Source organism: Furipterus horrens, unplaced genomic scaffold (genome assembly GCF_987537825.1).
Source record: "Furipterus horrens unplaced genomic scaffold, mFurHor1.1.pri manual_scaffold_1, whole genome shotgun sequence".
NCBI classification, from domain to species: Eukaryota; Metazoa; Chordata; class Mammalia; order Chiroptera; family Furipteridae; genus Furipterus; species Furipterus horrens.
The window spans coordinates 527,843-553,570 of NW_028327171.1; the positions used below are offsets into that span (position 1 = coordinate 527,843).

General features: G+C 60.0%; 1 protein-coding gene across 2 annotated transcripts in view; it reads right to left on the minus strand.

The window, feature by feature from the left end:
• The window catches only part of GRIK1 (glutamate ionotropic receptor kainate type subunit 1), a 180,240-nt gene that overhangs the window by 52,204 nt on the left and 102,308 nt on the right, over positions 1-25,728 (minus strand). For both annotated transcript variants that reach the window (XM_090271345.1, XM_090271336.1), the window contains exons 4-7: positions 24,432-24,613; positions 12,552-12,605; positions 9,707-9,880; positions 1,741-1,884 (exon numbers count right to left, since the gene is read on the minus strand). In XM_090271345.1, the coding sequence (XP_090127471.1) occupies positions 1,741-1,884; positions 9,707-9,880; positions 12,552-12,605; positions 24,432-24,613 (554 nt within the window). The remainder of the gene's footprint in view (positions 1-1,740; positions 1,885-9,706; positions 9,881-12,551; positions 12,606-24,431; positions 24,614-25,728) is intronic.

Consider the following 25,728-nt stretch of genomic DNA (forward strand, 5'->3'; position numbering starts at 1 on the left):
TGGTCCTCACTTCCTGGGGGGCTCGTTACCGCCCCAGACGTGTCTGCAGGTGGCTCGGGCCCGCCCGCTTCTCACGCAGCCCAGGTGGGCCGCGCGCTCCAGGCCTTTGGTGCAGGTCGCCTGCGCTGCCCGGAGACGCCTGGCCGCTGCGTCCGCGTGGAAGACGGAGTGACCGGGACGGCTGTTCAGGACCCTCCCGCCACCCGGCAGGTGGGCAGGCGGGGGCCGTGTGCCACTCATGGGGGGCCCGGGCGTCCGGTGTGTGATGCTGCCGGAGGGCCACCGCGTTCCACGCCCACCCGCGGTTTCCTCCGCTGTTGCTGGTTTTGCACTCCCGGCGTCACCTCAGGAGCCGGAGCGGGGAGGCCCTCCGTGGTCCCTTGCAGCGGGGAGAGGACAGCTGACACTTCAGACTCTCACCAGCCACTTTTTCCTCTCTCCTTAGCCTCGCGACCCCTCCGCGGGCCAGGGGGTTCGCCGCAGTTTACAGATGAGAACACGGGGGCGCGGGAGCCCAGGCGACGGGAGCCCAGGTGACGACGGGTCCAGGTCGCTTTGCTCCTCAGCGCGGGCGGTGCGGGGACTCACAGCCGAGCCGCCAGGCCGGGAGCAGCGAGGGCCCGGGCGACCCTGGAGGAAGTGCCGCCTCCGCCCCCCACAGGCCCAGGGTCCGACCCGAGGGCCCGCGCCTCCTCCATCACGTGCCCAGGACCCTCACCGGCTGCTTCCCACGACCTGGGCCCGGCCTTGACAATGACCTCAATGTGGACCCTGGGTCAGTGAGCCCTCGTCCTTCCAGGTCCTCCCCCTAACGGGTCAGACTCCTCTTTCGGGGGAGCAGATGGAGCAGCCTGAGAGGGGCCAAAGCGGGCGCACCCTCTAGGATCCCCGTTTCTTCTCCCTCACGGCGTTGTCCCCGCCAACCGCCTCCAGCACGGGTGGCAGGGATGCCCGTCCCCCGAGGCGCGAGCTGCTCCCGGAGCCGGCCTTGGAGCAGCGTCACCAGGGACGGTGGAGACCCCGCTGGCCTGGCCGCCCGCTCCCACGTGTCTCATTCCATCTTGTCAAGTCCAGACACTCCCTGGGGGGCGGGTCACAGACAAGCCGCGGCCGCGTGTCTGTGAGGAGCTTCGGGATCTTACAACCAGGTCTGGGAAGGGAAGTGAGAGCGCCTCAGAGGAAAGGAGAGGGTGGGGCCGTCCAGGACCCGGGCACCACGGACGGGCCCCCTGCCCCGCCACCCTGTCCTCTCACAGACCCTGCATGTGTGGCGCTGGTTTGGAGCAGAGCTGGGCTCTTCCAGGGCGCTGACAAACGGCAAGGTTATCCGAACGTCACAGGACACAATGCCTGAGACTCAGAAGACAGACCCCTGGGGCGGTGGGCTGGCAATGTGGGGGTGTCTCTGGTCCCTTCAGGGCCGGGCACCCCCTCCCTGAGTCACCAGGCCCAGGAAGAGCACCCCTGAGCCCCCGTAAAAGTGTGCGGGGGTCCCGCAGGTGAGGCCCCGCCGCAACGCAGCAGGTGGCTGGTAGGGTCTGGCGGCTTCTTTAAATGTCTCAGCGTCACACGGAGCGAGCCCTGGCAGTTCCAGCCAGACCGCACCCCCAAACCAGCAGCCCCGTTGCAGACGTCCTTGCGGAGGGAATTACGTCTGCAGGGCCGTGCCCAGGAGGGACGCGCCCAAGGCCCGGCCCACGGAGCCGCCCCCAGAAAGAAAGGGCAGCGCCCGGCACTTGCCTCTCGGATGAGGCTCATGAATCGAGGTCCGAGGCGCCAGGGCTGGTGTCGGTGGCAGTGCAGGGAGCTGACGGCCAGCTGCGGGGCCCGGTGCGCCGCCAGGGCCACCACGTGCACGGCGTCGAACATCAGCGCCGCTTCCGTCTGGGGAAACACACACCGCGGTTTCAGTGCTGCTGGTGCCCACCTGCTCGGCTGCCGGTGCCCACCTGCTCACCTGCCCACCTGCCTGCGCCCACCTGCCCACCTGCTCACCTGCCGGTGCCCACCTGCCTGCACCCACCTGCCCACCTGCTTGGGCCCACCTGCCCACCTGCCCACCTGCCTGGGCCCACCTGCCCACCTGCCCACCTGCTCACCTGCCCACCTGCCCACCTGCCTGGGCCCACCTGCCCACCTGCCCACCTGCCTGGGCCCACCTGCCCACCTGCCTGGGCCCACCTGCCCACCTGCCCACCTGCTCACCTGCCTGTGCCCACCTGCCCACCTGCTCACCTGCCCACCTGCCTGCGCCCACCTGCCCACCTGCCCACCTGCTCACCTGTCTGCACCCACCTGCTCACCTGCCCACCTGCCTGTGCCCACCTGTCTGGGCCCACCTGCTCACCTGCCTGTGCCCACCTGCCCACCTGCTCACCTGCCCACCTGCCTGCGCCCACCTGCCCACCTGCCCACCTGCTCACCTGTCTGCACCCACCTGCTCACCTGCCCACCTGCCTGTGCCCACCTGTCTGGGCCCACCTGCTCACCTGCCTGTGCCCACCTGCCCACCTGCTCACCTGCCCACCTGCCTGCGCCCACCTGCCCACCTGCCTGCGCCCACCTGCCCACCTGCCTGCACCCACCTGCTCACCTGTCTAGGCCCACCTGCTCACCTGCCCACCTGCCTGCGCCCACCTGCCCTCCTGCCGGCGCTCAGCTGCACTCACATGGTTCAAAGCCACAGGCTGCTCGGTGCTCTCAGATTCCAAGATGAGAACCCCATACTTCCTGTCCTACGGGGGCTCTCACACGGGGGCCGTTCTCTCAGCCCCACGGCTGCCACTGAGCTTCCTCCCGCTCTGTTCTGTGCGGGAGCCCCGCTGACAGGCAGCAGCTCTCAGGCCATTTTGGGGAAACGGAGAAGAAATCGGCCCGTGTTTCCCACGTGATCCCCCAAATGTGCTTGCGGTGCCAATGTATCTATGTCGCTAGCGGCACGAAAGCACAGCATTGCCCCCTGCGCCCCTGCGGGCACCTCTTACCTCAGCACAGACCGCGAAGCAAGCGCATTGGAGGGCTTCCCTCCTGCGCACGGTGTGCGGTTACTATGACGACATGCCGGTGGCGCTCACGCAGGGGCCCCGAGATGCGCCAACCCGGCCCAGGCCCAGGGGACCGGCCGGACTGGCTTGTGGGAGCTGAGCCTACGCCCTGGCGTGTCCTGTGTGACCACAGTGCCTCTGTGTCCTCGGTCCCAGGTGACCCCCGACAGTGCAGGCAGCGGGGGGCTAGGTGGCTCCCCGGGGACCCCGGGCCGCTGTCTCGGCTGGAGCTGTGGAATGGCCGGAGACCGAGTGACTAGCTATGTGGGTGATCTACGCCAACGTGACTGGCCCCCAACACAACCCCTGGACGCCGAGGCTTGGGGGGCTTCCCAGGTCTGTCCCCCGACCCCTGATGCCACAGAGGGAGTTAGCGCTGTGGACGCAGCACCTGGGAAGGACCCCAGGAGCCCGCGCGCAGCTTCTCCCGGACCTGGTGCTCCGTGAGCTTGTCCTTGGCTGGTTCCACTGTGAATCCTCCTAGCGAGTCACTGCATCTGGGTGTGACCATGGGTCTCCCAGCACAGACCCTGGGACACTGTGTCCCCTCAGGGCTGACAGTTAATGACACCGTAGGACCTGATAGAGGCCTCTTCCCCCCATTTTGCTGCCTGCCTGGGAGGTAATTGTTGTGGGAAGAAGCCAGCAGATGTGGGGCGCTGAAGGGAAACCCGGTCTTCAGAGAGCAGACGGACAGAAAGGGCGGATTTCTCATCTTGCCTCCTGATGTGGGAACTGTCACTGATCTGATGTGAATGAACGAGGGAGCTTTCCTAGGAGGAAGATGCTCCCCAATCCCTCCCCCGCCCCCGTCCCTGAACGTCCTCACTCAGTTGGTGTTAACAGGCTCCTCTGTTAAAACCCACACGTCTGACCCGCGGCGTGGAGCTGACGGGAAGGGCCTGCTGGAACAAGCCAGCTACTGGCCCTCTTCTGAGACCAGCTCGGGGCCTGTCTGCAGGGGAGCGATGTGGTGGGAGGGCCGGGAGTGTCCCAAGCCCCAGGAGGGGGCAGCCCACGAGCAGACCCCCGGGCTTTGGAGGAGGGCTGGGGAGGGCGGCAGACGCGTCGCGGTGCTGACGGTGCAGAGAGTCGGCGGTGAGGACGGCTGTGCCCAGGTTTGCCGGGGCCTGTCCGCGAGGCTGGTGCGTTGTGAGCCTCAGAGAATGTCCGCCCGCTTCTGAGAGAGACCAGGGGGCCGGGAAGGTGGAGAGCACAGCCGGGGATTGCACTGGCCACCCGGTCCCCCAGGGGCCAGGCAGGGGCCGTGGAGGTCTGCGGGCCGCGCGCCCTGAGTCTCCTCGCCGACCGACTCAGCCTCAGGACCTCAGAGCACCCTTCTCTTCTCGAATTGACCACAACTTGGCAGGACAGCAGGGCCATCCGCCAAGTTCAGGTCTTGGTCCCGGAGGGTCCGTGTGCCATCTGGTTCCTCAGTCACGTGACGCGGCAGAGAGTTGTCGGGCAGATTCGCAGATGAGCAAGAAGGATCAGAGGCTGACTATCTGGCTCCGGTTGTTCAGGGACGCAGGGACGTAGCCGGGACTCGGAACTGGGTTTTCCTTATCCTGGAAGGTCTCCCTTCTCCCACCGAGGGGCCTGTCTGCTGCGTTTCATCGCAGGCTGCGCCGGGAAACTCAGAGGCCCCTTCTCCGTGACCCAGGACTGAAGGGAGCGCTCCCAGTGAGATACGGCTGCTGCCAACGTTGGGTTTGGTTGGACGCACTTGAAGGACGGAGAGGCCGTGACAGGCGACGCAGCTGTGTCCATGGCGCCTACGCAGAGTTGACTCACTCACGGTTTGGTTCACAACTGGAGGGAGACTCGTCAGAGGACAGGCCACTCCGTGACCCGACTCCACCCGACACCGGGGGCTGAGCAGTCCAAGAGCCCGTAAAAATGTAAGTGTAGAAAAAAGGGATGAAGTCGATTCTCTAAAGTCACTCCAAACTTCTGCTGAATTAGTTAACACTTTGGCTGACGAAGTTTTCCTTCCTAACGTCAAGGTGTTTTTAAGTAACAATTCTTACTATTTTTGAACTCTATGGACTCAGTAACAGTTTTCTTACATTACTCAATTTTAAACCTATTATTTTAGAAGATTTTATTTGGTTATTTTTAGAGAAAGGGGAAGGGAGGGAGAAAGAGGGGGACAGAAACATAGATCAGCTGCCTCTCGCATGATGCCAACTGGGGACCTGGCCGCAACCCAGGCCGGTGCCAGGATCGGGAATTGTCTGGTTGGCAGGACGGTGCCCAATCCATGGAGCCACATCAGCCAGGGCTTAACCCTGTCTTTAAAGTCAATATTTTTTCTTTAATTCTATGGTTTTTAAGTCTGGAGTCAAAATTTTTGGACTTGGACATGACTTCTTATTTTCAGATCTGAATGCGTTATGACATATATAATAATATTCTTCGAAGATACTTTTAGTACATGAAGTTTTAATAAATGCTTAATAGTTAAAACATTAAAGAGGAAAATAGATAAGTAGATGAAAAGTAAAATTGTATGGGTTTTCAACTTAAAAACATCTTGTATTAATATCCCCATGGGGATCTGTGTGTGCATGTGGCCCACCCAGAAAATGGCTAATTTCACGGCGTGCACTTACGGTCCCGCATTCCCACGCCGTTTATTGAAGGGCTGCCTTTCCCCACCATACTCTCGCCTCCTTGGTCACGGAGCAAGCGTCCACACACGTGTGGCCTCACTTCCGGGCGCTCTGTGCTGTCTCATCGATCTGCGTGTCTGTCTTGGTGCCAGGACAAGGCTGTTTTGATTACTGTGTATCTGCAGTGTAGTTTGAAAGCAGGGGGCATGATACCCCCAACTTTGTTCTTTCTCAAGATTGCTGTGGCTGCTCAGTCCTTTGTGGTTTCCTGTGAAGTTCAGAGTTTTTCTTCCTAGTTCTGTGAGAAACGCCACTGGTGTTTCGGTGAGGGCTGCGCTGGGTCTGCAGGTTGCGCTGGGCAGCCCGAGCATTTGAATGGCATGAGCCCTTTCAGTCCGTGAGCCGGCTCCTGCTCCCGTTTACTTGCGCCTTCTTCGGCCTCCGTCACCGAGGTTTCGAGTCTTCAGAGCACAGACCTGTCACCTCCCTGCTCCCAGGTGTTTTATTCTTTCTGATGCAGTTGTTAATGGGATCGTTTTCTTCGTTTCTCTTTCTGGGACTTTGTTGTTCGTGTATAAAACTCAAGAGATTTCTGAATGTTAACGATACATCCTGCCACTTTACTGAGTTTATTAGTTCTAGTAGCTTCCTGGGGGGCCCTTCGGGGTTTCATAGATACGGGTGCCCATGATGACAGTGCTGCTTCTTCCTTTCCCACGTGGACATTTGGTGCTTCTTCTTCTTGCCTGATGGCTGCGGCTGGACTTCCAGGGCCGTGTGGATGAGGAGGGGCAGCGAGGGCACCCTTGTCACGCCCGGTCTCCGAGGGGAAGGTGCCAGCTGTTCGTCACTGAGCGCGACACCAGCTGCGCGTTTGTTGCGTATGGTCTTGTTACATTGAGATATGTCCCCTCTGTGCCCACTTTGTTCAGAGTGTTTATCATAAAAAGGATGTTGAATTTTGTCAGATGCTTTTTTCCCACATCTGTTGAGATGGTCACGTACTATTTATTCTTCGTTGTGTTTCTGTGGCTTGCCGTGCTAATTGTAGACACTAAACCATGCCTGCATCCCTGAAACCAACCGTGCTTGATCATGGCATGTGACCTACTCAGTGTATTGCTAAATTCAGTTTGCTGATATTTTGTTGAGGATTTTTACATCCATGTTTATCAGGAAACTGGCCTATAACTTTTTTTCTTTGTAGCATCTGGTTTTGGTATCAGGGCAATAGTGGCCTCATAGGATGAGTTTGAATACTTTCCTTCCTCTTCAAGTTTTGGAAATAGTTTAAGAAGAATAAATAATAGTTTTTTTAATGTTTGGTGGAATTTACCTGTGAAGCCTGCTGGTCCTGGACTTTTGTTTGTTGGGCATTTTTTGGTTATTGCTTCAATTTTGTTACTAGTAATCGGTCTGCTTCAGAGATTTTCCATTTCTTCCTGATATGATCTTGGAAGATTGTGTGTTTCCAGGAATTTAACCGTTTCCTGTAGGTCGTCCGGTGTGTGGCACGCAGCTGTCCACAGGGTCCTCTCAGGGTCTTCTGTGCTTCTGCGGTGTTGGCTGTCACCTCCCTGCTCTCGTGTCTGGTTTTACCTATTTACTGATTTTCGAGTCTTCCCTCTTGTTCTGTTGAGTCCGGCTCAAGGATGATCAATTTTGTTTATCTTTTGAAAGGGGCAACTTTTAGTCTAATTGATCTTTTTTATTGTTTATTCGTATTTATTTTATGTATGTCTGCTCTGGCCTTTATTATTTCCTCGTCCAGCTCACGCTGGGCTTTCTTTAGTACTAAAGTAGGAAGTCGGACTGTGTATTTTACATTTTTCCTGTGTTGTGGGACAGGCCTGTATCGCTGAGTTTTCCTCTTAGAACCGCTTTTATTTTCCCAAGTAGATTTCAGATCATTGCTTCTCATTTCCATCAGCTCGAGAAGCTTCTTCCTCGCCTTCTGCATGAAGCCGCGTGCTGTTCAGCATCACGTGTGTGCGGTTTCTCCCAGTTTTGTTCTCATAACTGATCGTCACTTCCACAGCGTGTGATGGGAGATGCTTGGCGTGATTTCAGTCTTCAGTTTACAGAGACTCGTTCTGTGGTCTGACCCGTGACCTGCCTGGAACATGTCCCGGGGGCACTTGGGGAGCCCATGGGTTCCCCCGGCGGGCTGGGGGCTGGGGTGCTCTCTGGACTCAGCAGTAGGCCGCGGACGCCCCGTACTTGCCCTGAGCCCTCCTGTGACCCCGCCCCACTGCTGCCCACACCAGCACCTCGCCTGGGAGCAGAGGGACAGCGGAACTGCCAATGGCCTCCCTGGGAATAAAGCTCGACACTGTGCCTTGCAGGGCCCGTGCGTGAGCTCCGTCTGCAGGGCGTGGGTCCGGCTTGTTGCGGGTGCTGCCTCCCGCCATCATTTTGGACGTCCTGAGGTGGCTGCGAACCTGCTTTTATGGAGCCCTCGTGAGCGCCCTCTTCTCTCCTGGCAAAGCACCCCCTTCCCTCCGGCAGTCTATCAGCAGGAGCGTGACGGAGCCGGAGGAGCCTTCCTTAGGGGGGATGATCGTGACACACTCCAGGCCGACGGGCCTCTTCCATCCACTGGGACGTGGGGATGTGGCTCTGCCAGGCTCCCCGCCCGCAGGGCAGCGGGGGCTGGGGTCACTGCCCGCAGGCCGGGGCCACCTCGGGCCGCCCTGACTCCGGGGTGAGTCGCGCTCAGTCTCTGCTGCTGAGCGGTTTTCCTCGTCTCGGCCGCTGTACGCAAACTGTCAGCTCAGCGGGACTGATCGCAACACCTGGTTTTTTGGGGGGTACATTAAGCCACACCTGTGATGAATGTTTAATGTTTGGTGTAAATCCACGCCTGCATTAGTGGTCCCTACCAAGGGCAGGTGACATTATTTTTTTCTCATCCTGTGATAGAAATGTTCCAGGGAGTCGGAGGTGGGCCGAGGATTTTGGAACCTATTTGAACTCATTGGAATCACATCTGAGAGAAGAGAAAACTGACCCGTCACCCCCGTCCCCACTTCCCTGCCCCCGTCAGAGTCCTGCCTTTCCCGGCAGAGCCTCTGCTTGTTCTTGTTCACAGAAATGCTGCAAATTACTGAAGGCTGGTCGCTTGGTGGAGTCATCTCAGGTTTGACAAACGGCCAGGGACCTTGAACATGGAATCCTCCAGAACCACGGCACTGACTCATTTGTTTCTTCTTTTAATTTGTCCTTCATTTAAGAAAAAATAGAGAAAAAAGTCCCCATTTCCTTTCTCTGTGAGGCATCTTCCCATTGTCGGTAAATTGTCCCTAAAAGTGAGCGTGTTTCTCCCGGCGGCGGAGGCAGAGAAGGAGGCCCTGGGCCGATTTAAAGCGCTATTACCTGCCCGCGCCCGGCACCCGCTCCCGGATGGCTCCGTGAGCCGCGCGGAAGGCGTTTCAACTACCTGCCTGGGTCCTGCTCAGCAGGGACCTGCTCAGAGAAACCTGGGGGGGGGGGGGGGGGGCGGGGAACGATGCCCCAGGAGGCCGTGGGCGGGCGTGGGGTCCCTGGTGGGGGGCGCATCTGGCACCTGCCCCGACAGGGAGCGGCGTGGCGGGCGTGGAGCGCCGCGCACCCGTGTGTGCGAGGGGGGCCCTCGTCCGGGGACGGGCAGGTGGATGCGACCCTGAGTGTGGCCCCGCGCGTCCCACGTGCTGCCCCTCCCGCGACGGGCAGAGCCCGGCAGGCACCCGGGTCCTGCCGGCGTGGCCAGGGGCCGCCCCCACCCGCGAGGCCACGTCCCTGCGGCAAAGCCTCTCTCGCCAGGGCCCTCGCTGGGGTTCTGCTGCGTCTCCATGTGGCCGCCCGTGGCGGCGACAGTTTGGGCTGCTTTCACCCGAGACAAACGCGGGAAGCGGAAAACAGCCGCTTTTCCCAGAACCGCGCACGGGCGTCCGGGACACCCCGCCACCTCCTCCTGCCCCGCCCTCTCCGGCCCCAGGAGGCCCCCGCGCCCACCACCCCCAGCGCCGGGGTCCACGCGCCCCCGCGTCCGGGTTCGGAGCTGCTTACCGTCATGGCGCCGCGCAGGAGGCCGGCCTCGGGCCGGGAGGGCGCCTGCAGCCGCTCCGCCGTCCACTTCTCCAGCACGGCCACCACCCGCGGGCTCTCCACGCGCAGCAGGCGGAAGCCGGTCACGTTCACGCCGCTGTAGCGGTACCGCTCCAGGTCCAGCGCGAACAGGTCCTGGTGCAGCGACAGGGGGGCCGTCAGCGCCGGGCCCGCGCGGGGGCAGGGAAGGCGCGCGGAGCGGACGGAGGGGCTGGAGCGAGAGCGCGGCCGGCGCGCGGTGCCCGAGGACGCGCGGGCAGGAGCGGCTCCCCCTGCTCATCCCCAGGCGTTGGCATCGCGGCCCGAGTCTGGATGAACCGGGAGGGGCGTCCGGCCGCTGCCCGGCATCACGCCCGTGCGCACGGCGGGCGGCCCTCTGGGGAGCCGCGGGGCTCAGTTTCTGGGACAGGGTCCCCGGGGACCAGACTGGTGTCCTCGGGCCCCTTTATTTTACGCCTCAGGAAGCAGGTTCTGAGGGCCACGTGCCGGCCCGAGGAAGAGCCGCTGGTCAGGGCGGCTCCAACGCTCTCGGCACACCTCGCTGCCCCTCGTCCTGCAATGGAGGTGGGACTCGGGGATTGCGTCTCCTCGGCCAGGAAGGTCCTTCAGCAGGAACCGACAGCTTCCCCCCGGGAGCAGCGGGGGTCACACACAGAGGGGGTGTGACCCCCGCTCCCTGGGTGCAGCTCAGAAGAGGCGCGGGACGGTGGAGTATCTTCGGTGGAACCGGCCGCGTCCCGTCCGTCCCGCCCAGCAGAGTCTGGGGAAAGAGCTTAACCGCCCCCCCCCCCCCCGCATTCTCCACGGCCACGCAGGCCGAGCGTCAGGCCGGAGCGTGCGGGTGGGTTCCCCGTTCAGGTGCGTGTGATAACGTCACCCTTTTCCTCCATCTGTAAGGACGCTGCGCCATAAACGAATGATTTCAAACACAGAACCCACGTGAGCACAGACCGGACTTTCAAAATGTCACTTAACAGGAAAGGAAAACTTCCAGGGACGTTCCCTAACGAGGCGCAGAGCTGGGTTCTGAGAGGGCGGTGCAGGGAGCCGGCCACGCGTGACGGACGGGGCGGCCACCGGACAGACGCCCAGGACCTGCGCCCGTGGACGGCGCGCACGGCCTGCTCTTCTGCGTGATGCTGGTCCCCCGTGTCGCCCTTCCCTGAGGCTGCTTTGGAGTCGCCGGCAGGGCCCTCAGGGCTCAGCTCTGCACTCCCAGCTCAGTATCGGGAACAGTCGGCTGCGTTTAAAATGCTCCATTTTCCCCTTGCCCTGAGTAATTCTCTCTTTTCTTCCAGTTTTGTTTATACTCATGGGCTTGGGCAGAATTCAGAGCAAACCAAAGGAAAGTGCACAACTAAGCAAATTTAAAGTATAAATGGCAACAACGAAGGATTCCTTTATCAGACTCAGTCAACAGGAGGAACGTTATTCCGGCCCCTCGAGGTCAGACAGAAACTTCCGGACGCCTATCGAGTCCTGTGTGGGACGTGCTAACCGCGCACACCCAGCGCTGCCCTCCCCGGTGGCCGCAGCGGAGGCTCCATGCAGCAGTGGGGCCTGAGGGCCACCCGTCCGCCCCTGTCTCGAGGGTCTGCGCTGAAGGCCAGCCCTCCCGGGCCCTGCTGTGCACGGTCATCCTTAAATGTCGATAAAACCTGATCTTAGGGGCGTGTCCTGCTGGGGGAGACAGAACATTCTGGGCTGATGTCAGATGTCAGACCCGGCTGTTCCCAATGGTGGGGAAGGACTGCTCCTGTGACGAGAGGTACACGGTCCTCAAGGTCCCCTGGAGCCACCTGGCAGAGGAGAGGACCGGCCGCCAACGAGGGAAACAAACTTGATTTCAGAACTTCTGCCCTGTGCGCCCCACCCCCGCCCAAGCTCAGAGCCGCTTGATTGTGACAACTGGCCCCATGCATTGGTCTCGGGGTCCCCGCGTCTCTGCTGACCTCAGACACTCCCGCATCAGGCGTGTGTGGGTGGCAGTGGCTGGCCCTTGTCCCAAATTCCTCGTGTCCCTTTCTCCAGCCCCCCGGCCAGCGTTGCTGGGTAAACAGTGTTCTCACTGGGTCTCCCAGAATCCGAGCAGAGTTTGGTCGGCACTGCTTTACAGTTAGAGAAAAAGGTCGGCTCGGTGTCTTTTCATGTGAGAAAGTGGTGTGTGTGTGTGTGTGTGTGTGCGCGTGCGTGTGTGTGTGTGCGTGTGTGTCGGGGGGAGAGAGGCTGAGCTTTGAAACTGAGGGAACGAGAGTCAGCGCCTCATTCTGATGTGTTAAATGCCCTCGATCTGGTAAGCTCTCAAAATTGAAGGTGTTATAGTTTTAAAAAAGTTTCCCTGTCTTAGAGTCATGATTTTTCTCAGGTGTGAAGTGTTCACTGTACAAAACATCTTGCAAGCTGCCCTTCTGAATGGTCTTCAAAACACCCGGCAGGTGACCCCCGCCTCACCCAGCGACCCGCCAGACACAGGCGGCAAAGCACATCTGGTCACGGACCACACGGCGCGCTCTGGGGGCCTGCGATGTCTGCGGGACGTGTCGATGGCGCTTTTTATGAAGCGTTTGAGCTTTGACAGTTTCTGTTTCATGGGAGCTTCACTTCAATCCCTTTCCGGGCGGCTGTGCATGGATGCTCGTTAAAAACAGAAAGGAAGAAACCTGCCTTTCAGCATTTCTGGACGCAGAGGTCCTTAGAAAGGCAAGTCTGATCTCCAAGACAACATCCCGCCTTTGACACGGGGGCCGACTTTACGGGGCCTGGCGTGTCCCCTGTCACCGGTGTGACCTCCGCCGCGCGCACTTACCAGGGTCGTGAAGAAGTAATGGTAATGCTCTGTCATCATGCCCATGAACAGGATCTGCAACAGAGAAGTGAGGGGAGGAATCAGAAACGGGGTTCGAACGAGAAGTGAGTCACTAGTGGGGCTCAGAAACGTAAAGCGAAGGATCTTTGGGGGCCCGCAGGCTCCGCTGACAAGAAGCGGACGTGAGTTGATGGCGGATGGGGCCGTGGGACACACCCCGCTTGCTTCCCCCCAACGCTTTCCCATCGTCCTGCGTCTGGCTCAGAGGAAGTCACCACGCTGAGGGTCACAACAAAGTATGGTCTGTGCTGGACACACTTCATACATGGCGTCGTCTGCAATGGCACGGGGCCGCCTTCCCTCGCTGGGCTCATGAGTGACCCGCGCAGACACACGCGTGACGGCCCTCAGCTCGAGTGCTTGTCCTCACGCCTCGGAGCGGAGCTGCTGGATTAGCTGTGCTGGGAGGCGGGGGTTCTTCAGCGAGAGCTTGTCAGGGCGCGTATCCGGGACGGCTCCTTCTGCCCGGCCCCTCCTCGCCTGCAGCATGAGCAGAGGGTTTGTGTAGAGATGGGTGGATGGGGATGTTCTGACACAGATTCCACACCACCCCTCCCTCTGGGTCCCGGGGACCTCCTCGCCCCCTGGCTGGTTCCAGGCACCCCGTGTTTGGTGAGGGGGGCACGAGCGGGCTGGGAGAGCGAGGACCCCAGAAGAGGCCGTTTATTAAACTTGGTTCTTCCTTTAGGATTCCCAGACACGGAGTCCACTGAGGAGAAAAAGCTGCCAAAGGTTGGAGATAAACCATTGTTTCCAGTCCCCCGAATCACCCTCCTCAGGCCGGGTCCCCAAAAGGACATCCTGAAGGCCGCGTTCTGTCTTTGAGCAGAAACGAATGGAGAAGACTCGGGAACCAGACTCCATGGCACGTCTCCCCGCGGCCCGACGCAAACGAGGGTCGGCTCTGGGGGCGCCACAGGCAGATGCTCTGGACTCTGTCGCAGATCCTACCCCCACCCCCCGCCCCGGTTAGATTTCCCGAGTGGGGAGCCTGGCTTTGAGTATTGCAAAGCGATGGATGAGCGTCACTCATGGAGCACATCCGTGTGCATTGAAGAGTAAAGACGTCAACTACTTCAAGTGACAAGAGGAACTGGAAAGGCCTGGGAAGACGCCACCTCATCCTAAGAGGCGCTGGAGGTGCCCAAGGTTCATCACGAGAACGGCTTTACGGGAGAGGGTAAGGGCGGAGGAGGTGCCCAGGCTCGGCGGGGCGTGCACAGGCCCCACACTGCGCAGGCCCCTGCTGAGTGGAAACCAGAGGACTGTGGACCGAATTGTGATGCCCTGGAGACGGGGCAGAGGACGCCCGCCCCCCGTGGGAGTCAGGACCCCGGCAGGGAAGCCGCTCCTGCGGTGGTAACGGCTCTCAGAGGACAGAGGTGCGCTCAGGCCGGCAGTGGCTTTCGACGCAGGGCCGCTGAGGCGCTGGTCACTGGTCGCTGGTGTCACTGGAGCCGGAGAAGCTAACCTGCCAGGTCAGCCAGGAATCCAGTTCCTCTCTTTAGTCATTAGATAGCGTAACTGCAGCCAAGACGTGCTCCTGAGAGGGCCCCGCACAGCTTTACATCAGGATACAGAGCCGGGCACAGAGCTTTAAAATACCGTTTCTGGGCTGAAGAGGAAGCACAAAGGTGCCGGGGCTTTTGGCTTCTCACCTGAGCTGACGTGTCTTTTCAGACTCCGCCAGGGGGGTGACTGAGCACCAGCGGAGGGCTCGGGCTTTTTAAAAAAGCGATGTTGTCAGCGTGATGCACAGAAAACCTAAAACATGACATCAAAGCATGAAGGGGGTGGGGGTAGAGATGGAGTCCTCGTGGGACACGCTGGAACGTAAACGTGTCAGCTTGAGGTGAATGGCTGCAGATACAGAGTGACCCCCACACACCTCATGGTCGCCCCAAACCAAAAATCCACCGAAAATGCACACACAGAAAAGAGAAAGGAACCCAAGCAAAGCCGGAGAGAAACCGGCAAACTGCAGGGGCCCGGAGAGAAGAGAGGAGCCCACACGTGCTGGGAGGGAAACAACAAGCTACTAACGACCAGATCTAAGGGGAAGTCAGGCAGGAAGCCAGTAACCACCCGGGACAAATGAAAACACAACTTTCCAAATGTATGACATACAACCAAGTCAGTTCTAAGAGGAAGTTCGTAGCCAGACAGGCCCAAGAAACAATAAAAATCTCAATAAACTAGAAAAAGAACAAACGGAACCCAAACCAAACAGAAGGAAGGGAATAACAAAAGATCTGAAATAAATGAAATAGAGATTAAAAAACCCAAAACAATAGAAAGGATCAATGAAACGAAGAGCTGGTTCTTTGAAAAGATAAACGAAACCCACACGCCTGAAGCCCAGCTTCCCCAGACAGAGCGCGCAAATAATTGAAATCCTCGGTGAAAGAGAAGTTACGGCCGACGCCGCAGAAACACAAAGGATCATTGCAGAGCCCGGTGGGCAGTTAGATGCCAGCAAATTGGACACGCTGGGAGACGCGGGTCCGTTTCCAGACGCATACGACCCTCCGAGACAGAACCAGCAGGACGCAGAAAATCAAAACAGACCGAGGACTGGCCGTGAAATGGAAGCAGTAATCAAACAACTCCCGGAGAACAAGAGCCAGGACCGGACGGGTCCCAGGTGCGTCAGGCGCGTGATGCCTTTTTTTAAAGCAACCGCTCGACTGATTCTTTTCATTAGGAGTTGGTTGTCGTACCTGGAGGCAGATATTCATCTGATAGGCCTCTTGTTTAATGTTAAAGAGTGAATACACAGCTAATAGGTCTACTGCTTAAAAAATATTTTATTCATGTGTTTTAGGAAGAGGGGAAGGGAGGGAGAAAGAGAGGGAGAGAAACATCCGTGTGTGGTTGCCTCTCACACGCCCCCAACTGGGGACCCGGCCCACAGCCCAGGCCTGTGCCCTGACTGGGAATCGAACCAGCGACCCTTTGGTTCCCAGGCCGGCACTCAATCCACTGAGCCCCCCCAGCCAGGGCAGTTTTACTACTTTTGGCGCAGAAAGAACCCTGGTTGCTGCAGGTACTTTCCACCTGGTGTCCTAGGGAGACGCTGGGTGCCTGTCCCGCCTCATGCCCAGCTCAGTGTGTTCTGATTCCTCCCCTGAATTTCCTGGACACGGACACGGAGACCCAAGGACAGTCACGGATCATGGACCTGAGGACACAAGTGCAGGAGAAGCTTCTAGAGAAGTGGACAGTCAGTGCCGCCAAAGGTGGAGCTTTTTGAACTTGGTCGTCATGGTGGTCCGGCGCCTGGAGCTCTGACGTCCCCTGGCCACGTGCTTCACCGAGGAAAGGACTGCGGGCACACGATGCTTTTCTCCCTCCTGATGTTGGTATTTCAACGGCAAGTCATTAAGGGATTAAGCAAATGTCACATCAAAATAAATGTCAGTTTTTCAAATAAAAAGTATAATCATGATATGGAGAGTTTTCTAACAGTTCTTTGCAAAACTGACGTTTCCCTGAGAAACACGACCCCTGAGTTTGGAGACTGTGCTCGTCTGCGGAGCGGACCGGCCTGCTGGCCCCGGCAGGTGACCTTCCCAGGGCGGTACCGCTGGCAGCTCGCTCTGGCCCCACGGAAGTCGTTTTTAATGGCACAAGACACGTCACAACCCACACGCTCATGTTATAACGCGGCAGTCGGCGCTGTTCATACTGAAGGGACTCCCCTGAACGGCTGCCACTAACGTGCGCTTCTAACAGAACTCCTCCTCCTCACAGAACCACTCCTCTAAGCCACCGCTGGCCCCACAGCACAGCCTAAGACCTGTGGGCATAGAAACCCAGCCCTGTCATGGTGCTGAGCTCCCACTCTGCCCGATTCTGGAGGCCCCACGTGTGGGTGGTGCTGGTGCCTGTGCCGGTCCCCCCACTTGGACGGCACCTGGTGGGGTCGCCTTCCCTGGCCCCTTGCTCGTGTTGGGGGTGGGGGGAGAGCACGGGCTTGTATTGGCCAAGGAGGCGGGGAAGATCCTGACGAGTTACCCTCGGAGATCTCACGTCCCTGGGCAGACCACTGGCACGGTCATGGGAGTCAAAACCAGCTGTTCTCCCCCTGAATTAACACGGTTCTTCTGTTTCATGCTCCCTGCAGGTCATCTTAGTGAGACTTTGCTTGGACTGCTGGAGAAATTAGGGCAGAAGTTGTGGGTCTCCCGTTAGCCACCGGTCAGGAACCAGGTCTGTGTTCCGGGTGCTGCTGCTGTCCCGGAGCGGCTTTCTAACGTGACTCCCCCAGACACCAGCTCTGACCCTCTGCAACCCGCATGGAACCACGTAGCTCCCAGCTGTGTTTTCCGAGGCTGCTCCTGTCCTTTGTGACAAAGACATAACAAGTAAGTCAGTAGTCACGGCGGGGGGAGGCTGCCTGACTTTGTGCCATGAAGAGAGATGAGGTAGCTGGTGACTGAGAGGGACCGAGGATCCAACCGGCCATCTCACTCTGTGGCTGAAGAATGCACGCTGAGCTGAGCGCCGGGAGACACCGCAGGGGCGGGTGGTCTGGTGTGTGAACTTGACTCAGCCATGGCTGATTAAATGTCATTTCTGCGTGTGTCTGCGAGGCTGTTTTCAGACGAGATGAGGTTTTTGTTTGGGACTCAGTGAAGCCAGTGGCCCGGCCGGGAGGGGCCGCTACCCCGGCCGCTGAGCAGAGGCAGAAGCGGGAGGGACGCAGCTGGGCCATCGCTTCGGCCCTTGGACTGACATTTCGCGGTTGGCTCCGGTCCTCAGGCTTCAGAAGGGACTCTCGCCGCCAGCTTCCCTGGGTCTCCCATGAACGGAGGACAGGCTGTGGGCAGTGTCCAGAGCCACACGGCCGGTCCCTCACAATCTCCTTCTGATGTAGATCAACATATCAGCACCCAATAGCCCTATTAGTTCTTTCTCTCTGGAAAAGCCCAGCTCACAGGGGCAGCACCCCGAAAGGCTGTGGAGTCTGGCACGTGCATCGCGTGTCCTTCTAGCTACAAGGCGCCATCTTCCAACCGGCGGGGCCAGGGCAGCCACTTTGCATTTTCTTTTCCTTTTTTATTGAATTTATTGGGGGGACATCGGTTAATAAATTTATACAGGCGCATCCATGGAAACAGCAGTGGCTGAAGAGTAATCACTGCTTTCTCTCCTGTAGTGAAATCAGGCACCAGGAGGCAGAGTACAATGTCAACGGCAGTTGGCTCCTGAAAGGACAGGTCTGTGGTCCCCTTGCTGTGCACGCACACGGGGACGTGGTGGCCGCGCCTCGGTCCCGCTGCTGCGGGCAGCTTTGGCAGCAGTGCCCTCACGAACTTGTCACGGCGGCGCTGCCCGACCTTGGCCTTGGCAAAGGCTGGCTCTTGGACTTAAGTGGGTGACGTTACCACACAGCCTGAGATGCATCAAGACGACGCTTTGGTTTCTCTCGGGAGCCCACATTCAAGCCCGAGTGAGGACCACCAAGGTGGCTTTGGGGTCCAGTGTCTGTAGCCGGTGACAGAGTCGGCCTGGAAGACGCCGGCTGGTCTCTGGGTACAAGCCCTCCGACAGCTGTCCTGGCGTCTGCAGCAGCCGCTCCGCACTCCAGCCTGGTCGCCGCCCGGAAGGCACTCGGGGGGACGGGGATGGCAGCGCCCACCTCCGAGCTCCCGGCTGGCGCTGCGAGGGCAGCTCACTGGTCCCAGGTGGCGGGCACGATGCTGCCACCGTGGGAGCAGAGACTCGGAGAGGTGCGGCGTGCCCCTGAGCAACGCTGAGTGCTCCCCGTCACGTTTAGAAGGGGTTTGATTTCTGTTGGTTTACACTGAAAACAGGTCCCTTGGCAGCTGGCTGACCGACTGGGAGTGTGACGGGCAGTGCAGGCCCCTCTCGCAGCCTTGCCCACGTTGGGACACATTCTCACCGTCAGGTCGTTTCAGGTCACCCGCCTCAGAGGCGGGCTCTGCAGCCCGGCTGGAAGCGGAGTCTCACCTCCAGACGAAGTTATGTCAGCAGAGGACTGGCCGTCGGGAGCCCAGTGGGGACCTGAGGCCGTCGAGCAGCTGCGTGCAGAGGAGGTTCTGGCTGCGGGGACGCCGGCCTCCCCTGCCGCCTGCCCTGCTCGGGCTCACCTCTGAGCACGGTGCCGTGTGGCCCGCGGTGCTCATGCGGGCCGTCTGCGGAGCAGGCTGCGCGCAGTGGGTCCTCACTGTTGGCGCAAGGCAGACACTCGGGCCACACTGACTGACAGTGGCTCCTGCCACAAAGGTAACCACTGGACTGTGTACAAAACCAGTGCCGGGTCCCAGAAATCTCTGGCGTGTAGGGAGTACCCAGCTCTGGATGGAGGGGTCCCCTGACAATGGCCGCACCCTAGTCTCCAGGACCTACAGCCACGTCACTCTACGTGGGGACAGGGACCTTGAAGACACGGTGAGGTCCAGGGCATTGATTTGGGAGATGACTCTGGGTCAGCCCCATGGGCTGATGTCAGCACTCGGGTCAGCGGCAGAGGAGGTGACGTGAAGCCGGAAACAGGGGCAGCTGGCGCGGTGGGCGGGGCACCAGCCAGGGCTCGGGGGCAGCGCAGAAGCCGCAGAGGGGACTCGGCCCTCGCACCCTGCCGGCACCGCGGGGGGCCGGTTAGGCCGGTGCGTCTGTGACAATTTGCGACAGTAGCAACAGGAAACCCGCGAGCCGCTGGGTCCTCATCCCGCCTGGGACTCTGGGACTCTGGTGGGTTTACAGCGAGGGCAGGCGGCACGCGGCCGGCCGGCTTGTCTGAGGGTGAAAACTTCCTGAATCTGTCTGCGCCCCTCCGTTCACACGCACACGCCGGCCACGTGCACGCCCACGGGTGCAAAGCCACGCGGCTCTGCAGCCGCAGCTCCTCAGGTGTTACCACTGATTGGGACCGAATCGTACGCCCCTTTGGTGCTGTTTGGGAAGAAACGTGATCTTAACGGAGTCACCTCTCATCAGGAAAGGACAGACGGGAAAGAAGCTGCATCGTGTTTCTTGTTGACGTGACGTGACAGACGCAGCATCGGCTACTTGGTGCGCAGGGGCAGCAGGTGCAGAGCGTCCCTCCTACGTCACAACGAGGGGCCAGGCGGATGTCTCATTCTGGGCAAACCGCGTCTGAGGCCCCGTGGGCCGTGGGGGGAGGCGGCGGCGGGGACGCGTGGCCCGGAGACCGGCAGTCGTGGAGGAAGAGGAAGAGAGGCGGACAAGCAGCCGGGATCTGGGGCCCACTCAGGAGGCAGCGGAGGCGAGTGCGCTGTGAGCGGGGAAGACGGGCGGGCCCAGGGCCTCGCGGGGCTGCTGCCGTGCACGGCTGGGTGGCGCTTCTCGTCCCAGGACAGGGACAGGGCGGGGGTGGGCGTGGCTGGTGAGAGGAGGGCAGTGTGTTAAGTGTGGCACGAATGTCAGCACGGGGGGGGGAGGTCTCCGTGGGACGGGGAGACCCCCGGACCGGCTGGGGCGTCTGGGAGCCGGGCTGGGCGTGGCGTGGGAGGGGGCGGTGATGCCCAGCACGGGGTCCCGGCACCGCTCTGGGCGCTCCCTGAGGACGGGCTCCCAGGCTGGTGAGGACGACAGGCCAGCACACACAGCAGGGCCCGCTCTGTGAGCTTGTCCCCAGCCAGGGTGACTGGCGTGCGTCCTGGGACCGTCTCGTACAGGTTTAGCAAACCCGCTAAATGACCCCATTGAACACGTTGGCGTTTTCATGCTCTCTCACCCGCCCCGACGCGGGCTCGGTCTTTAGCACAAAGAAAGCACCCAGCCCGTGTCTGCTGAATAAATGGTGGAACCTGCCGCTTGCAGGGCCGCCCTCGTGTCAGAGGACCTGGGGACAGAGTGGGGAGGGGCCCTGGGGTGACACCCCGCATTTATGATGGACTCTGAAAGGAGCTGTGCATACTTTCCCCCGCGAAAGCCTCTCGGAGCGGCGTGAAAGCGGAATAATCTCTTTACTGCCGATCACAGCCACGTTCTGGTGCGGCTGGGGCTGCGCATGAGAGGGCCGCGGTGGGGCACGTGTGTGACCTTCATGACCAGCTCAGACTGAACAAACCTAAGTCCTCTCCCAAATCTATAATTGGGAGAGTTTTGAGACTCCTCCCATCGGTATCCCGTACACCAAAACTACGGGCAGATCCAAACCCTTCAGTGAGGGGTTGGTTATCCACAGAGGTCAGTCCATTCTTGCGTGTATTTAACAACACGCTCCTGTCTACGGACCACCTCTTACAGCCAAAACCTGTGATCAGGAAACATAAATCAATTTTAATATCAGCCCAAGAGAAATCTAACGACGGCGAGAATGTGCCATCAAAATAATGATATAATACGCTACAAATTATCCTCCCATTAGTATGAGTAGAGCTTCATCACTGTTATGGGGTCAGAATTTACCCAAAGTAATGAGCTTATCATCAGCGAACTGTCTGAGAGACTCCCAGAGCACTCTGGGAACTTCTAAAGAGAATGAACTGCTTCATGATTTCCCCCTTATCTGAGCGCCTCCCAGTGAGCCGCAGCGCGTCCGTTCTTTACGTCCGGGCCAGGAAGGAGGTTCTGGCCGCTCGTGCGCACGGAAACGCAGAGCGGAGGGGACCTGCGTGGGATGAGACCACCCGCCCTGTTTTACGAGAGGGGGCCCTGCGCTGAGGAGCGACCTGCTCGCTGGGTCCTATGTCGGGATTCGGAAGCGACTGTGCCGCTCTCCCAAGACGCACCCTTATTTTCAGGGAGCGGGCTCCTAGGCTCAGAGGTCTGGCCGTTCTCAGTGATACAGGACCTCAGGGGCAGCAGGAAGCTGACCTTCTGAGGAAACTGAGGCACAGAGGAGCAGCTGGCTGAGTGTGCTGGTGGGGGCGGGGCAGCTGGCCGGCCGGGAGCGCCCAGCACACGTGTGGGTCACGCTCACCCGCTCCAGCTCCTCGCTCAGTGCCGCCGTCCCCAGGACACGCAGGGTGGGGTGCGTGCGGGGGCTTCTGCAGAGCGAGACACAGAAGGCGGCCCCCTCGGGAGCCAGCAGGGTGGAAGGATCGGGTGACAAGTGTCCTGAGCTGATTAGAGGTTTCCCTTGGGCTTACGCAGCCACTAAGGAGAGGGCAGGTCGCGGGAATGACGGGCGTCCGCTCCTGTTCTCTCAGGAGATCACGGTCAGGGCTCAGCTGGGACGGGAACGTTCTGGGCGTCGGTAACCGCGAGGGAGAGGCGGTGACGTGGCAGCAGGAGGGGAGCTGGGGCCGCTGGGCGCTGCTGTCTGGGGAGAGGCTGGGCCAGGCCGCGCCGGCCGCAGAAGTCTGCAGGCAGAGCAGGCTCAGGCCGCGGAGGTTCAGTGGAAACTGCCTCTGAGCGCAGCTGGCATTTGCACACGAGAGGTGCCACCAGTTACGACCGGCCTGCTGTGCTGACGGCGGGCCCGCCTGTCCCCAGCGTGGCGTTGCGGGCATCGCCCGTGCGGTTTTCCTTCCCTGGCCTCTTCCTTAGGTTCTTCTCCCGCCAGCCAGAGCCTCGGGGGCGTGACCCCGGTGGGGATGAGCGAGGGGACAGCGTGATGGCGGAGACGCACTGGCGGGAGCGCGGTGGCCTTGGGACAGAGCAGCAGGGGGCTGGGGTCCCCACCCAAGGGCGGGTGGGCGGGCTTAGGGGGGCAGCTTCCGGGCAGAGCTCCGGGGTGGCTGCCGGCGGGCGGGCAGGGAGGGGCGCCAGGTCGGGCTGCGGCGGTCGGGGCCGCGCTCGGGCGCAGAAAGGGGCGAAGGCACTGGGCTCCCGCGAGGGCCCACGTCCCTGTAGCTCAGTCAAGTCTGGACGTTTCCATTTCCAGCTAATTTGGGGAAATAATGTTCCGGATCCTCATCACATGCGTTTGTTCGACATGAATAGAAATAATTACGCTGCTGGAGTGATTGGATGCCCGAGAATAACTACAGACTTCTCCCCAGTTTTTACTTTATGTAAATGTCAGCCACCTTCCTTAGAGTGGATTGGATTTCTTTTTCTCTTAAGAACCATTAAAAAGTGGTAAAATAGGGCGGAGGAGCCGGGGGCGCAGGGGAGTCACGAGGGACGCGGGCGAAGAGAAAGCCGAGGGGCCCGGCAGCGGAGACCCGCGGGGCCGTGAGTTGAGTCACCAGAGAAGTAAAGTACTAACACTCGTTGCGCCCGCGGGGCGGCGTTTTCCCGGCTTCTCCGTTCTGACGGAGGCCTGCACAGGCCCGCGGGCGGCGGCTCAGGGCTGCGTGGTCTGGAGGCCACCGGGCCGGCTGGCTGCACAGAGTGTGGCCTCTGGTGGCCCCGTGACCTGCCTGAGCCCCAGGCACCTCAGCTCTGCCGGGAGGGGACCGCGTGCAGCTCAGGGGGACGCAAGCCGGTGGGGGCAGCTCCACAGGACGCCCGGGACCCTGGTGGCACCTGCCGGGCCCTCGGTGAAGGGCAGAAGGGTCCTCCTCCTTTCTTCCTGGCGGCTGGAACCGGAACCCGCGGTTCTGCTCCGCGTCCTGCCCAGAGAGTCACGGGTACACCTGCAGCGGGGGTGGGGCCCGTGGGGCGGGTGGGAGGACTGTCTCCATCTTCGTTTCTGCGGTGCTGACCGGGGCTCACGGAGCCCGGGAGAGGCGATCGCTCGGGGTCCGTGGGCCTCGTTCTGACTAGAACAGGAAGTCCTGGGCTCTTCACCGATCACCTTCAGTTCCGAACAGCGTCCTGGGGGGTCCGGTGAAGCCCCATGAAGCCCACCTGCTCTGCAGACAGCGGTGCCCAGCCCGTCAGCCGCGCCCGACCTCTAACCCAGGAAGTGCGGTCACAGTGGTGTCCTTTTACGTGAGGACACTGCCTGATGCCTCAGTGACCACCTAGATTAAACACACCGCTGGCCGCATACGTGTAACCAGGCTCTGTTTCCCACTTTCCCCGAGTTCAGTGCCCTGGTCTTCTGTCACCACCCCTGTGGCGGCCCCCGGCCGGCCGGGCCCGCGGTCTCGGGTCGCGCCAGGGCTCACCCTCCGCCAGGGCTCACCCTCGGCCTGGCTGCACTTCAGGCTCCTGTCTTTGCGGCGGGCCCCCCGGGCACTACGGGGCGTATAGTGGGTCCCTGGCTTCCAATGACAGTGGCCAGCAGACGGCCCGCCCCCCATAGGACATCCCAGGGCGTCTCCAGACGTCGCCGGAAGTGCCTGAGGGCTGAGAACCGGCAGTCTGCGCTCTCTCTTCTTCTCAAATTCTGAATTTTCCTTCTCGCGCGTAAGACCAGTGCTGTTCCCTGGAGCTCAGGAGTTTCCTCTGTTGTCCTTCTTCTTCCGAGCCTGACTCACCCCGTCCGTTTCTCTGACGCTCCCCAGCTTGCCCGCGGTGTCCGCCTACTTTCCTTGGCGGCTCATTGTCTGTGACACTAGCAGAGAGGCCGTCGCTGCTGCGGCTGCCCCTGCCCCTCGCCTGGGATGCTGTGTCTTTGACGGGGGGGCCTCTGCGAGGAGCGTGTGTTTCCGGAAGGTCTGGCCTTCTGTACAGAAACCTGGCTCAGCCTCTCAACCGCGGTGAAGAAGAGAGATGCTGAGCTGCCCTGCGAGGGTCCCCATCCTCCTACCCTGTGGCAGGGTCGGCCGTCGCCCCAGCATGTGCGGGACCACCCATGCCCACCCAGTGGCGGAGGTTTCCGTGAAGACGCCCCAACCCCCCCAGCCCTTGGCTCCTGAACGGGGTTCTGAAAACAGCAATTTCCGGCCAAACGAGCACACAGGCCTCAGGCTGCGCTGCGTGGACCCGAGCCGCGTGTCTGGGCCGCGACATGACGCCCCCCTCCCCGCCCCTCCCCACCCCACTCACCTGCTTTAGGACGCCTGCGGCTGTCTCCCGCGAACAGTCGAATATCACGTAGAACTCCTGGCCCCGCTTCATCTCCTTCAGCAACGGCTTCGCGTCCTTGTTCCTGGAGGGCAGCTGCCGGATCTTGATTTTAATGTTGTATCTGGATGGGGCTTTGATGAGCTCCTGCAGGCGGATCAGACCTAGAGACGTCCAGAGAAGAGGTGTTTAATGCCGTTCCAGTCAAACTCATGTCGTCCCCAAAATGCATCAAGGGGCTGCCACCTGAAGGTCACTGTGCGGACGGCTCGCCTGTGTCACGCCTCGGCCGACGCGGGCTCTGTGGCCTTTGCTGTGGGCGGGCGAGCGTGTCTGGGAACCATGCTTCCCCCTGCGTTCTGCACGTGTTTGGATGAAATGTCCTCTCCGGTTTGCAGCCAACAGCTCACATCTGAACAAATGGAGTCTGTACCTTGAAACTTGTGTAAAGAAGTTGCCCTAAGTTTCCAAAGGTGCTTGATGAAGTAGGTGACCCCTGCCCCCTGGACAGCTAGACTTCGTGGGCGCTGGGGCCCTCTGCAGGCCTCGCAGCAGGCGCTTACGTGGGACCACTGCCCGCCTGCTGACGCGCAGGGCGGGCCCTCGTGACCTTCAGTTCTCGCCACAGTCACTACCTGCAAACGGCTCATTATGGTCTCTTACTAAAATGGTTGCCTGCTGAACTGGGAGGTCCTTTCTTGATTAAAATTAGACAGCTGATTTCTCAACAGAAACTTTGCAGGCAAGAAGGGACTGGCAGGAAATATTCTAAGTGATGAAAAGCAGGGACCTACAACCAAGACTACTCTATCCAGCAAAGCTGTCACTTAGAATGGAAGGGCAGATAAAGTGCTTCCCAAACAAAGTAAAGCTGAAGGAGCTCATCATCACCAAGCCATTATTACATGAAATGTCAAAGGGACTTATTTAAGAAAAAGAAGATCAAAACTATAAACATCAGAATGACAACAAACCCAACAATTAACAACTGAATCTGAAAAGCAAACTAAACAAACAAGCAGAACAGAAACAGACTCAGGCGCGGAGAGTCTGACAGTGGCCAGAGGGGAAGGGCCGGGGGCTTCGTGGAAAGGTGAGGGGATGAGAAGCCCGGACTGGGGGGTACAGAACAGTCACAGGACGGAAAGCCCAGCGCAGGGACCAGTCAGTTGTGTTGTGGTGACTGTGTGATGCCAGGCGGGCACGACATGCATCGGGGTGATCACGTAGTAACTTATGTGACGCCTGGTCACTGAGGCGTACACCTGAAACTAACATA